Source organism: Dendropsophus ebraccatus, chromosome 8 (genome assembly GCF_027789765.1).
Source record: "Dendropsophus ebraccatus isolate aDenEbr1 chromosome 8, aDenEbr1.pat, whole genome shotgun sequence".
Classification (NCBI taxonomy): Eukaryota; Metazoa; Chordata; class Amphibia; order Anura; family Hylidae; genus Dendropsophus; species Dendropsophus ebraccatus.
In genome coordinates this window covers 33,507,332-33,519,992 of record NC_091461.1, presented here as the reverse complement: position 1 = coordinate 33,519,992, position 12,661 = coordinate 33,507,332, and the positions used below count along the sequence as shown (strand labels likewise).

The window sequence follows — 12,661 nt, the reverse complement described above, 5'->3', positions numbered from 1 at the left end:
CTGTCATTGTAAAGTACAAATAGTGGTGCAAAAAAATAAGGGCTCATGTGGGTCTGTAGGTGAAAAAATGCAAGCGTTATAGCCTTTTAAACACGAGGAGGAAAAAAACGAAAACGCAAAAACGAAAATTAGACGCTCCTGAAGGGGTTAAATGCCTCTAACCTGCTGATAGTTTCTTCTTTTAAAAGCTTATGTTTTCCTTTTTTTAATACAGTAAACTGATCTTTGATCATATGGCGAGAGGAACATTAAAAGGGGCATATAAGAAGATACAGCGATATCACCCTAAAACTCTGTTTCACGTGGAACAATAGCAAAGCCTGTACATTGTCTGCATAAATAAGAGTCTATGGCAGATGGCATTACACTACACGGACAATGTACAGCATACAGAACTGCCCCCTGTATTGTGCAGAGCATTGTGTAATCTCTGGCCTCCCATTCTCTGCATTTAGGCTCCTTATTCACAAGCTGTCTGGCAGGTTTTCCCTATATATCATTGCTCATCTGCTTTGCAGTCGTGATTATAGGGCAGGTTTGCATGCAGGACAGACTTATTGCAAAAGTTTCTGAAACTGTCCCATTCATCTAAAAGGGATCTACAGAAAACAAACACATGCTGCAGAAACAACCTCTGTGCTCATATATAGACGTGATATATCGGTCTCATGTGAATGTACCCTTATAGAGGTTGTCTGAGGCAAATAAAGAAAATGACAGCATGCTATGAGTAGAGAAATCCACTATACTTGTCTGTCTTCTTTCCATAGAAGTGCCATCCAGGGACAGCTAGAGAAGAGCAGGGAGAGTGTGCCATCCAGGGACAGCTACAGAAGAGCAGGGAGAGTGTGCCATCCAGGGACAGCTACAGAAGAGCAGGGTTGAATGTGGACATAAACAGAAGCAGTCAGAGTGGCTACAACTAATCTGATTGGTTGCTAGGGGCAACTGAGCTAGTTTCACTTTACACCATGTTTGATAAATCTCCCCCATACTGTACCTACTGTCCTTTTGGATATATATATATATATATATATATATATATATATTATAATATAATTTTTTTTTTGCTTTGATCTCCTGCCAGTGCACACAAAGCATGCTGTGGTCCTGTCATTGTGGCCATTTGTGGGCAGCAAAGCTACTTGCAAGGCAGTGTGTAAAAAAAGCAGAGCATGAGAACAAGAATATAAAAAATTATTTTTGTGGCTAGAAGCCCGACCCACAGAGGAGTATAGATTTACAAAATGTCCTAAAAATAAAAACCCGGGATGTGCACTGTTCGCACAAGGCGCTAAGGCTTACATGTCTGTGTCTACACTGAAGAGACCAAAAAGCTGTGACTAGGGTCTAATGAAGATCCAGATAACCGCCTGGAAATGTCCTTAACATGGGCAGGGGATGATCAGATGTGCAGCCCAGCATATTCTCATTTGTTTAAAGGGGTTGGACACTTTAGAGTGAAATTGCTCAGTATACAGTATTAGTAACTGTACTCCCTGCAGCAGCTTCCTGTCTACCTCATAGAACTAAAATCAAACTCTTCTTCTCCAGGCTGTGCTGCCCTGCTCTGTGGTAAGTGTGTCCATAAGATGGCTGACATGGAGGAGCATGTGACCATGCCCCGCCCCCCAGTGTCCTCCACTAACATATATGCCCATGAAGGGCACTTAAGGGGGGGCATAGTCACGTGCTCCTCCATCTAATGGGCAGAATCACCACAGAGCAGGGCAGTACAGCCTGGAGGAGGGAAGTCTGATTTTAGCTCTATGAGATACACAGGGGGCTGCTGTCAGTATATACAGTTACTGTTACTCATACCTCCCAACTGTACCGGATTCCGTGGGACAGTCCCGTTTTCGGGGTGCTGTCCCGCGGTCCCGGAACGGCCCCCCGTGTCCCGCATTATATGTGGCCCCAGCTAAAAAAAAAACAATAAACCAGTAACTCACCTGTCCGCCGGTCCCAGCAGCTCCTCTCCCGACAGAGCTCGCACTCCCGTCATCCTCCGGGGCGGGCAGCGGGGTGTACAGACACTGACTGTACCGGAAGTGACCTGCAGCCTCTGTCATGACTCACTTCCGGTACAGTCAGTGTCTGTATACCCCGCTGCCTGCCCCGGAGGATGACGGGAGTGCGCGCTCTGCCGGGAGAGGAGCTGCTGGGACCGGCGGACAGATGAGTTACTGGTTTATTGTTTTTTTTAGCTGGGGCCACACTAATGGGGGGATTGGCTACTCTGTGGGGCGCTATATATGGGGGATTGGCTACTATGTGGGGCACTATATGGGGGATTGGCTACTATGTGGGGCAATATATGGGGGGATTGGCTACTATGTGGGGCAATATATGGGGGGATTGGCTACTATGTGGGGCATATATGGGGGGATTGGCTACTATGTGGGGCATATATGGGGGCATTGGCTACTATGGAGGGCACTATATGGGGATTGGCTACTATGTGGGGCATTATATGGGGGCATTGGCTACTATGTGGGGCACTATATGGGGGATTGGCTACTATGTGGGGCACTATAATGGGGGATTGGATACTATGTGGGGCACTATATGGGGCATTGGATACTATATAGGGCATTTTTGGGGGGATTGGATACTGTATAGGGCACTATTCAGTCAGCAGCATGTGGTGACTGTAGGGGCGTGGCTATGGAGAGTTACTATGGGGGCGTAAGTATGGAGGGTTGCTATGGGGGCGTGGCTATGGGGACTGCGGCGCACATGTCCCTCTTTGCTCTTTGCAAAAGTTGGGAGGTATGCAGTTACTGATTTAACAGTTAAAATTTAACTATAAAGTGGCCAACCCCTTTAAATAGAGCTGGGCTATATGGCCAAAAAATAATGGGCAATTTTAAGTTTTTGGGCAATTCACAATTTTATCCTCGGTTTTCTTGATTCTGTGCCCTATATAGTAGACAAACTCCCTCTGTGCCCCCCATATAGTAGTTAGGCCCCTGTGTGCATACCCCCCCAGTTGTTGGCTCACCTAGCAGTAAGAAGAATCCCTCCTCAGTAGTAAACACCCTCCCCTGTAGGCAATCACTGCCATGTAGGCATCCCCTCTTTTGTAAAATTACAAAACCACATACTTCCCTGACTTCTGACCTGTCCCCCCAAATTCTCTTCTGCCACTCGTTTGCCGGGGAGCTGGAGGAGACAGCGGCATCTTGTGGCCGGAGGCAGAATGTACAGGATCCACTGCAGATTTTATTTATTTTAGTTACATTGGTATCTGCACCATCAAATCTGCTGCGGATCCTGTACATGCGAACGCACCCTTAAAGGGAATCTGTCAGGCTAATTGAGCTGCAGACTCTTTAAAGGGGTTATCCAGCGCTACAAAAACATGGCCACTTTTCCCCCTCTCTTGTCTCCAGGTCAGGTGTGGTTTGCAATAAAGCTCCATTTACTTCAATGGAACTGAGTTTGAAACCCCACCCAATCTGGAGACAAGAGAGGGGGAAAAGTGGCCATGTTTTTGTAGCGCCAAATAACCCCTTTAACCTAGGCAGCAGCCCAGGTGTAAACGCTTGCCCCTTGGCTTCCCCTCTCGTCCTTTTCCTGCAGGATTGATATTTCCTTACTTTTGATACCCTTTTCTTTTTCTGTAGTGGGTTTCCTTGAAAGAAGTTTTGCTAAACTATGGAAAGCCCTTACAAGAAGAGGAGCTGTGGACGCTGTGCTATGAGTGTTTGTATACTCTGCAGACGTATGTGGATTATCCAGGTAATTACTATAATCTTATTATTTTATCCCGGATTTGATCATGCAGAAAGTCCAATCATTTGGGTGATTTCCAGCAGAAATTGATTCTAGATTACATAGGGGTCTCAGCAGCCTGGCCCCCACATGTCTTCTCTATAGGGGCTTTTTTTACATTGTGATTTGCAGTGGCCAGGTACCGTATATGTACAGTATACCGCTGATATGTGCCCATGATGCTGTAGCTGTCATACATTGACTTTGTATTCTGCTTTGTAAGTTTTCTTGTTTATTTTACTGGATCTTGCTGTATGACATAGTGCAGAAGTCTATGCTACTTCTTCCAGCAAATAAACAGGAACCAGACAGAAACCACCCAGAAGAGACCTAAGTGGCCGGCTTTTGGCTTCCGTCAGGTTAAGGACTCTATGAATACATTTACCATATGCGCTGGTAGTGAAAAAGCCGAATGTGAGATCCACTTTAATCATAAATGGTTAACAGTAGAATTGCTTTCCTATTATTAGCTATTTAGGAACCTGGGCACTTTATATAGTGAGGGCTTGCATCTGGTTGCCAGACCCAAAACCACAGCTAAATCTGCCGTGTTTAGAGTGGAAATCTGCACCCGAAATCCAAGGTTATTCTTGTATCCTTAAGGGTACGTTCACACTTACCGGATCCGCAGCTGATTTTCTGCTGCGGATCTGCAGCAGATCCGCAGCAGATTTCATTTAATTAACTGAACACAGCATCAAATCTGCACCAACAAATCTGCTGCGGATCCTGTAGGTGTGAACGCACCCTTTCCAAGCCACCTTTGATGATAACCTATCCTCAGGATAGGACATCAGTATCTTGTTGGAGGGGATTCAACACCCAGCCCCCTGACAATCAGTTGTTTGCCAGCACTGTGACGCCAACATTTACAAAGAGCAGAGCCAGAAGCAGACCGCTCCAAATACTGTGCAGTGGCCATGCTGGGTAACTGCAACTTGGCACCTTTTTACTTCAATTGCAGTTTTACTACAGTAACCCACAACGACCACTATACGTTATATGGAGCTGTCTGCTTCCGACTGTATATCTGTATGCCATGGCTCTGGCAGACAGCTGATTGGTGGGGTGTCGGGTGTCAGACCATCACCGATCAGATATTGATGACCTATCCTGAGGATAGGCGATCAATGTAAAAGTTCCAGAAATCACTTTTCCAGGCATTTCCCAAATGTAACAATTGTGTCTGTGTGAAGACCAGGAGTCCCAGCCACCCCAGCCCTTGAGCTATAGATGCTCATACATTGTTTATGTTTCCAACCGTTACTGTAACTACCATAGATTTCAATGGAGAAGAAACATGTAGACCAGTGAGACCAGTACCAATTTGAAGATGTAGACCAGTACGCCCTCGTTTCTTGAGACCATTTTTCTACATTAATATGGGGTCTATCATCTTGGCTGAGCTGTTTCAACAGTATTCATAGAATACTTGCTGTACAGTAAGCCCCATTGACATAGGCAGCAATGGACAGCAGTTGCCCCATTGACATTTATAGGATAGGGAGTGCTCTGTGACTTTTCCATAGGGAGAGAGAGCTGTAAACATTATCTATTGTCTCCTCTAAATCCTTAAAAAGTATGTGTTACATAAAGAGCCTTGATGATGATATATTTACTTCAAGTAAGAGACTATTGGGATTGTGTGTGATCATGGAAAGTGTTTAGCCAGCCAGTGCTGTAATCCATTAGCCCTGATACTGTATATAACATGTGTCATCCCCCCTCCCAGGAATATAACCCGGGCAGAGAACAAGCCCCTCATTACTGGTGTCCGGCAGTAATGTGCTGACAGAGGCGGCTTGTGCCCCGCACACAATAGACTCTTCTTGCTGGCAGATGATAAAGTAATTTTGATGTAATTACATACATCAGAACACGAGTCTGGTCCCGAGCTCTGTGGAAACCATTGTGTTCAGTTTGGCAGAACCACTATACTGTATTGTCTTGTCACTGGCCTCTGGATCACCAAGGAAAACTAATAGTGAATGCAGCTGCTGCTGGAATTGAATGTTAGGGTTGTGTGTGTGTGTTTTTTTTTTTTTCGATTGGAAAAAGTATGATTTATTACATAGAAAACCCCTTAAAAAGGACAATTTTGTGAGAGTTAAAGATATGGCCAAGGAATTGAAATAAGGGAGAATACGGTCGTCATACCGCTTTCTCTGGCTTCTGAACAGCAAACGGTGATGTGAGAACAGGGGGGGTAAATCACTGCGTAGCCTCGATAGAAGTAACGTTCTAGAAAGTAGGGGTGGCCACCAGTGTTGTGTGTAGGTGGGTTTACAGATGTCATCCAGCTTCCTAAGTAACTGAGCAGACGAAGGTTATTCTTTTTACATTTTAAGATTTTGTATTGTTTTTTCATTCTTCAGAACCATCATTGTTTAGTTTGAGGTGAATCTGTCACCCTCTGACCGCCTACCAAGCTGGGGACACCATCGGATAGATATCAATAAAAGTATTCAGAAAACACCCTTGTTTCCCGTGCCCATGTTTTTATTTTCATAAAAGAAAATTATTTGGGCTGTGAATAGTCAAAAAGGCGGTGCCTATTGTCCCCTGGGCCCAAGCACTGCTACACTTTACTGTGTTGTATGTCCACCCCTTACACAGTCAGCTACATACACTCTGCATACAGCACAGTGAAGCATAGCAGTGCTAGGGCCCAGGGAACAATAGGCTCCGCCTCTTTTTTACTTTTTTTTTTTTTTAATGCGAGTAAAAACACAGGCAGCAAAGGTCTGTTCTGAATGCTTTCATTGATATCTATTCAATGGTAAGTGGTCAGGAGGTGAACAATTCACTTTAAATAGGAGTTGGGGGAGTGCCATGCTCAGTGTACTTTCTTCCCACTCTGAGCCACATTTCTAATACACCTGCATGAGTATGTCTATGGGGTCATCTAGCTTAGGGTCCTATTACACGGGCCGACTATGGCTCGCTCGTTTACTGGACCTAATAGATGGCCCGATAATCGGGCAGTAAGGGCTGCATGGACATCGCTAACAATGTCAATGCAGCCCTTACTGCCCAATTATCGGGCCATCTCATAGGTCCAATAAATGAGCGAGCCCTCGCCCAAACATCTGATACCTTACCTCATCCCTCTCCTGCCCCAAACATTTTAGGTCCAAACCTAAACCAACAATCAGCCAATCGTTGTACCATGCTGTGTTACCCCTACCGTGACTGCAGCCAGTGTCCACAGAGTCTCCTCCACTGTAGAGGTGATGCCACCTCCCATAGCCTTCTCCATGCTGTTTAGCATCTACAGATCCAAGAGCGGTCAGCTGTAAAGAGTGGGAGGAGCAGAGTACGGTATGGATGGGGGATTCTATGATTGGGGTGAGAATTAGGTCATTACGTGACTTTAGGTCAATAACGTTCTCCGGTAATGAATAATGCAACCATCGTAGGTTTGTGGTGATTGACAATGTAATCTGTTCGGTCATGCTAGGGTTAATCAGAGACTTGATGTTATAAGTGTTAAGTTGACTTTGTGTCTCTTCCTGTTTTTCAGCCATTCTATATCTTGAATCTGTGTTCCTTGACCACTGTGGAGAAGTTCTCTTTGTTACTCATCAGAATGAAGGTAAAATGACTCATGAAAGCGAGAGAGATCATTTGGTGTTATTCTGCCGCACATGAAAGTAGCGGTAATGAACCTTATTACATGAGGGAGCGGAGGAGGACTCGCCTGGTCTTGTTATTGTTTTTCCTCCTTTGTAACTAGACGTATAAGTGTTTGTGTGACAACTGTAAATGAAAGCAAGTTTTCCTTGAAGGATTAGATGCAGTCACACTCTGCTGAGCCTTACATGAGAATACTAAAATAACACTGAAAGACCAAGCTTAAAGTGTTACTAAGTGTCGTAGAGACATGCCAAAAGTTTCAACCAGTCAGTGCTGAAACCCCCACTGATCACTAGAGTAATCATTCATAGCAAACAGCCTATTCTTACCTTTCTGCGCTCCTCCGGTGTCCTCCTACGTCCTTTTCGGGTCCCGGCTTAACAATGCCACCTCCACTTCCGAGACAGGCTTGTCTTGGGGGTAACAGCCTGCTCAACCAATCACTGGCCACTTTGTTGTCTTGTTTCAGCCAGGTATTGTGCTGTCACCCCCAAGACGAGACTATCTTGGAAGAGGCACTCAAAGATGGAGTAGGAGGACACTGGGGGAGCGGAATACCCCTTTAATACTCTTTCTATACGTGTCCAACAAGTGTATCTAAACAACGCGTTTTTAGATATCAAACTTTATGTACTATCTGTGCAGTATACTGTATGGGGTGTTATAACAGTCCTGAGTCAAGAGTCTTCTTCTGCATTTCTCTCTCCCCCTACTGCAAGCATGCCTCTACTTAAGGAATCACTGTTGTGACATCAATACAAGTCCATCTGAGATCAAGCAGTTAGGGTTATCAATCCTCTGGCGTCCTGCTGTGACATCAGTACAAGCCCGTCTGAAATCAAGCAAGTGAGGACTGTCATTCAACTGTCAGGAGGCGTGCTTGCAGCTGGAGGAGAGATAAATGAACAGTGACATTCAATTAAATAGGGCAGTGCTGCAGCACTACTAATGATATGATGATACTTGTAAACAATTAAGAGGCTTATGCGAGCACCACAGTCCCTGACTGGCGAGAGTCCTGGCAGTCAAACCCCATGATCTAATCTAGAGAAAACGCCATCAGTTTTGTAAGACTGCGTAACCCCTTTAAGAACTTTACTTGCATGATGTAAATTGGGTTCAGGTTTCAATGAAAACTTTTTTTTTTGTGTGTGTGTATGGTAATTTTTTTTGTCCCTTTTTTTTAGAGCCTTATGATGCATTTTGTGTCCCTCCTGAATATGACCCTGATGGAGATGGCGCTGGGACAGAAAAGGTAAAAAAAACAAAATTTCCTTCCCAATGTAATCTGAAACCTCATGAACGCTACAGGAAATCTTTACCTCTAAGGCAGGAACATCTTATTGCCGCAGATTCATTTCACTTTACTAGTGAGTGGACATCTGGCACGCAGATGAATTGGTTTTCCTGGCTGCTAAATATAGTATCCATAGAGATGGTGGAGCCGTCCAACACGAGCCAGGTTTCCAGTACATCAGCCATGGTCGGGGTTAACATCACTTTGAGCCCCTCCTAGGGCGGTGGGGTGTTCACACAATATTTCATTCCCATAGGGGAAGCTTTGCCAGAAGTCTTGAAAAAAAAAAAGAAAAGAAAATCACCCGACCTCTCCCCCCCCACACCCCTACCCCCCCGCCGCCTCCAGAGCTTTAAGCCGAAAACCAAGTGGAGTGTGTAACAAGATTTCATTTGTTTTTCTTTGTAGAGAACAACTTGTTAGCGATGGGATTTTCCAGTAATTGTAGATAATTTGCAGTTTGAGCATGACATTTCCACTGTACTAATATAACCCTGTACAAGGTTATAATAGTATGATGGTCCCAGACTGTCCCCCCTGGGCATATGAATGTCATAGAGCGGAGCTCCGTCTACTGGTGGGGAGGTAGGAAAGGTTGGCTCTCATTCATGTTTAAGCCCCTTTCACATGGCCAGATGGCAACCAGCGTTCATTTCTGTTGCTGTAAAATCTATCATTCTCAGGCAAATATCTCTCTGTTTAAACAGGTTTGCATCCTTGCACAGCCCCATATCGCACTATGTAAATGGGTCCTTACTTGGTCCAGCCTTGTAGTACATGGTTACTACTCCAATACCACAGGGATGAGATAGGTTGGAGGAAACTTCTGAAATACCGGCAGAGGTTTAGGAGCTAGGCCCATGGTGATCAGATTGCAGGGATCTTGCAGATTCCTTCTGAGAAGGGTTGTGACTCTGAGACAAGCCCTTTAAGGTCACTCTGTTTTCTCTACTATTCTATCAAAGTGTACACTCTGAAAATGCAAAGTCTCCATTTGGCTATGGTCTCCATGACCATGGCTGATGCTATGAGGCCTTCAGGGAGACCTGGCTATTCCTGGTGGTTCTTGTCACCATTCTACCTGTGGTGTAGTGATGGCAAGCAAAATGGAAACCATAATGGAAGTGGGATAGGTGCACCAAGGCTTCATGTTATGGGTGGTGAGATTTGTGGTGAAGTCAAGCCTCGATAAGTGGCCCGATATTAATCTCGGGGTTTGGGACCCTGTACTCTTTGAAGATTTGACCCCTTCATAGAGTGTCTGGCAGTTCTGCCTGTTTTAATAATATTTTAATTCTCTATAAAATAACAATTCTGTAGTGTATTTTCTTTCTGGAAATCTATAAGTTGTCAAGTGGGTGTTGCCAATCAGAGGGCTGCAGTTCACTACTTTGCAAAGGGGAATGGTAACTCCCAGTTGTCAGTGTATTCCTACATTTCCAAGAAGAATACAAGTACCGCTCAGTTCAGTCCAAAGAAATGATTATGAAACCGAAACCACAACACCGCACCAGATTCATCACCTCAGACACCAGCGGCGACTGAAGGACTGCCATGTCTGTCATCAACAGGAAGAGTAGTGCTGCAAACTGTGCTTTTCTTTCCAACAAATATGATGGAACTTACATTGGAGGCTCTGTCACAAATGTGAACACTGCCTTGGTCCTGTGTAGGTCCTGTCGCAGTACTTGCACTGGCGATGGTCTATGATAACTCCATGTTCTATATCTCTGTGTGCTGATCTGTCCTTCTCTGAATCTCTTCTCTTTTACTTCTTCCAGGCTTGTGTTTACGGCATTGCAGCCATTTTATGGTCAGCCGCCAAGTTCAATTTCCCGGCTAATCACAAGCTCACGCTGCCCAAAAAGCTGAAACGGTTCCTTCTACAGATGGCCAAAAGGGATTGTGATGAAAGGCCGGGCTTAGCCGAAGCTCTGCAGGTAATCGCACGCGGATACATATCTGAGTCTGAAAGTATGTCAAGATTCCCCCGTCCACATCTGGAGATCGGCATGTGCTGGAGGCTTGTCACGGTCATGGTACATGATGACGGCAGATGTGGTCATTGTACTCTGTATAAATAAACCCTGCGTCTGTGTGGTCTAATTCAGAAGGCAGGAAGCGGCTAGTTATAAGGAATAGCTACATGCAGAATTTAGAGGGAAGGTGATGCATAGGAAGGGATTGCACATAGAGACATGGTATAATTAGGTAAGTAATTGCAAGGAAATGGAAATTTGCAGTTTTATATGGAAGATTAAAAGGTTTTTCCTCCTTCATATAAAGCTGACTATCCGGTGCCTTCCCCTCCATCCTCAGGTTCTGTTAGGATTGCATTGAAGGTATTGACATATGTAACCTGGATGCTGTCAGCACTTAACACTGAATACATCACCGACATGCACCATAGTTTTTGGCGCATGCTAACATGACACATATACCGGGCTACGTGACTACAGGCTTCTATTCACAGATATGGTGAATTTTTTTTAAACTATTTTGTTAGTTTATTCATTACCAGCTATTTATTTGTATTAGTTACACCTATTGTAATTGCATTGTGGATATACAGTTGAGTATTTTACTCATCTTTTTATTGTCTACCTCATGAACATATGAATTGTATATACTGTATTCAATCAAAGGTGGATTTTTTTTTTATTAGCCATGATTTGATGAGTAGCACATTGCCTGACAGGAGTGAGCAGAAAGAGGCCATTTTGGGGGGATGAGGCCTCCTTCACAGTTTTGTTGACCCTACATGCCTAAATGCACTGAGTTGCCGCCATGTCATTGGCTGATTAGAAATTAAGTGGTAACGTGCAGTTGGACAGGTGTACCTAATAAAGTGGCCGGTGAGTGTATATATATATATATATATATATATATATATATACACACACACACTGTATATATAATTTTTTTTGCTTACAATGGTCTAAACCTAGACTAGACAGTTTATTATCCAATCACATGAGATACAGTTAAAGATCTGCTGTGCTCTTAGAGCTTCATTACCCAGGGTGGGGATCGACCAAATGGGCCAATATCATCCTGAGTAATAGCTGTATTCTGAGATGTAAGAAAACCTTTGCTTGGCCAGCTTTATCCATGCAGAACATATACGTACATTTACAGTTTCATAATTCCTCATTTCAGGTCTGCAGAAAATATCTGGAGCAAAAGAATCTGGACAGTAAAGCCATTTTGTCTTCTTTGATCAGCCTTACAGATCAGGTGAGCAGATTTATAAGTAGTACCTAAAAGCTTATATGAAGCCCACATATCCCGTAGTGGTGTACTCAGATTGTAATCAATCATACCGCTCCTCATACAGGCACATATACTACAGTACTTATCAATATGGAGAATGTTTTTGTTCATAAGAGATACAGAATCCTTAAAGAAGGCATCTTAGGTTTTCTGTAGTGTCATTTGTTTCATCCCAGCTCAGCTGCACCCATACATTTTATTACTGCAGTCATGTGACCACCAGTCTGGCAACCAGAAACTTACATGCTCTAATGTATAGACCAGATGTCTGTCTGATTTGTGTAGCCTGTAGAAATATGTAGAAGACGGCACTTCCGTGGCGGTGGTGCTCGAGGTGAGAAAAATGTTCAGATATTAGGAAGAGCCCGGCACTCACCAAGTAGATTATGCTTCTTTATTGTAGTGTAGCAAACATATGGTACAAGGACGCGTTTCGGCCAAGCATGGCCTTCATCAGCTTAGGGGTGTACACCCCTAAGCTGATGAAGGCCATGCTTGGCCGAAACGCGTCCTTGTACCATATGTTTGCTACACTACAATAAAGAAGCATAATCTACTTGGTGAGTGCCGGGCTCTTCCTAATATCTGATTTGTGTAGCCGACTTCCTGTGAATACAGGGTTACATCACCACTTATCACTATATCAGAGAGAGAATAGAAAAATTGAGATGGCACACA

At 44.2% G+C, this 12,661-nt stretch overlaps 1 protein-coding gene across 2 annotated transcripts in view; it reads left to right on the top strand.

Annotated features, from left to right (window-relative positions):
* The window catches only part of KNDC1 (kinase non-catalytic C-lobe domain containing 1), an 80,711-nt gene that overhangs the window by 34,257 nt on the left and 33,793 nt on the right, over window positions 1-12,661 (top strand). For both annotated transcript variants that reach the window (XM_069980131.1, XM_069980132.1), the window contains exons 7-11: window positions 3,630-3,744; window positions 7,301-7,372; window positions 8,601-8,668; window positions 10,492-10,650; window positions 11,870-11,947. In XM_069980131.1, the coding sequence (XP_069836232.1) occupies window positions 3,630-3,744; window positions 7,301-7,372; window positions 8,601-8,668; window positions 10,492-10,650; window positions 11,870-11,947 (492 nt within the window). The remainder of the gene's footprint in view (window positions 1-3,629; window positions 3,745-7,300; window positions 7,373-8,600; window positions 8,669-10,491; window positions 10,651-11,869; window positions 11,948-12,661) is intronic.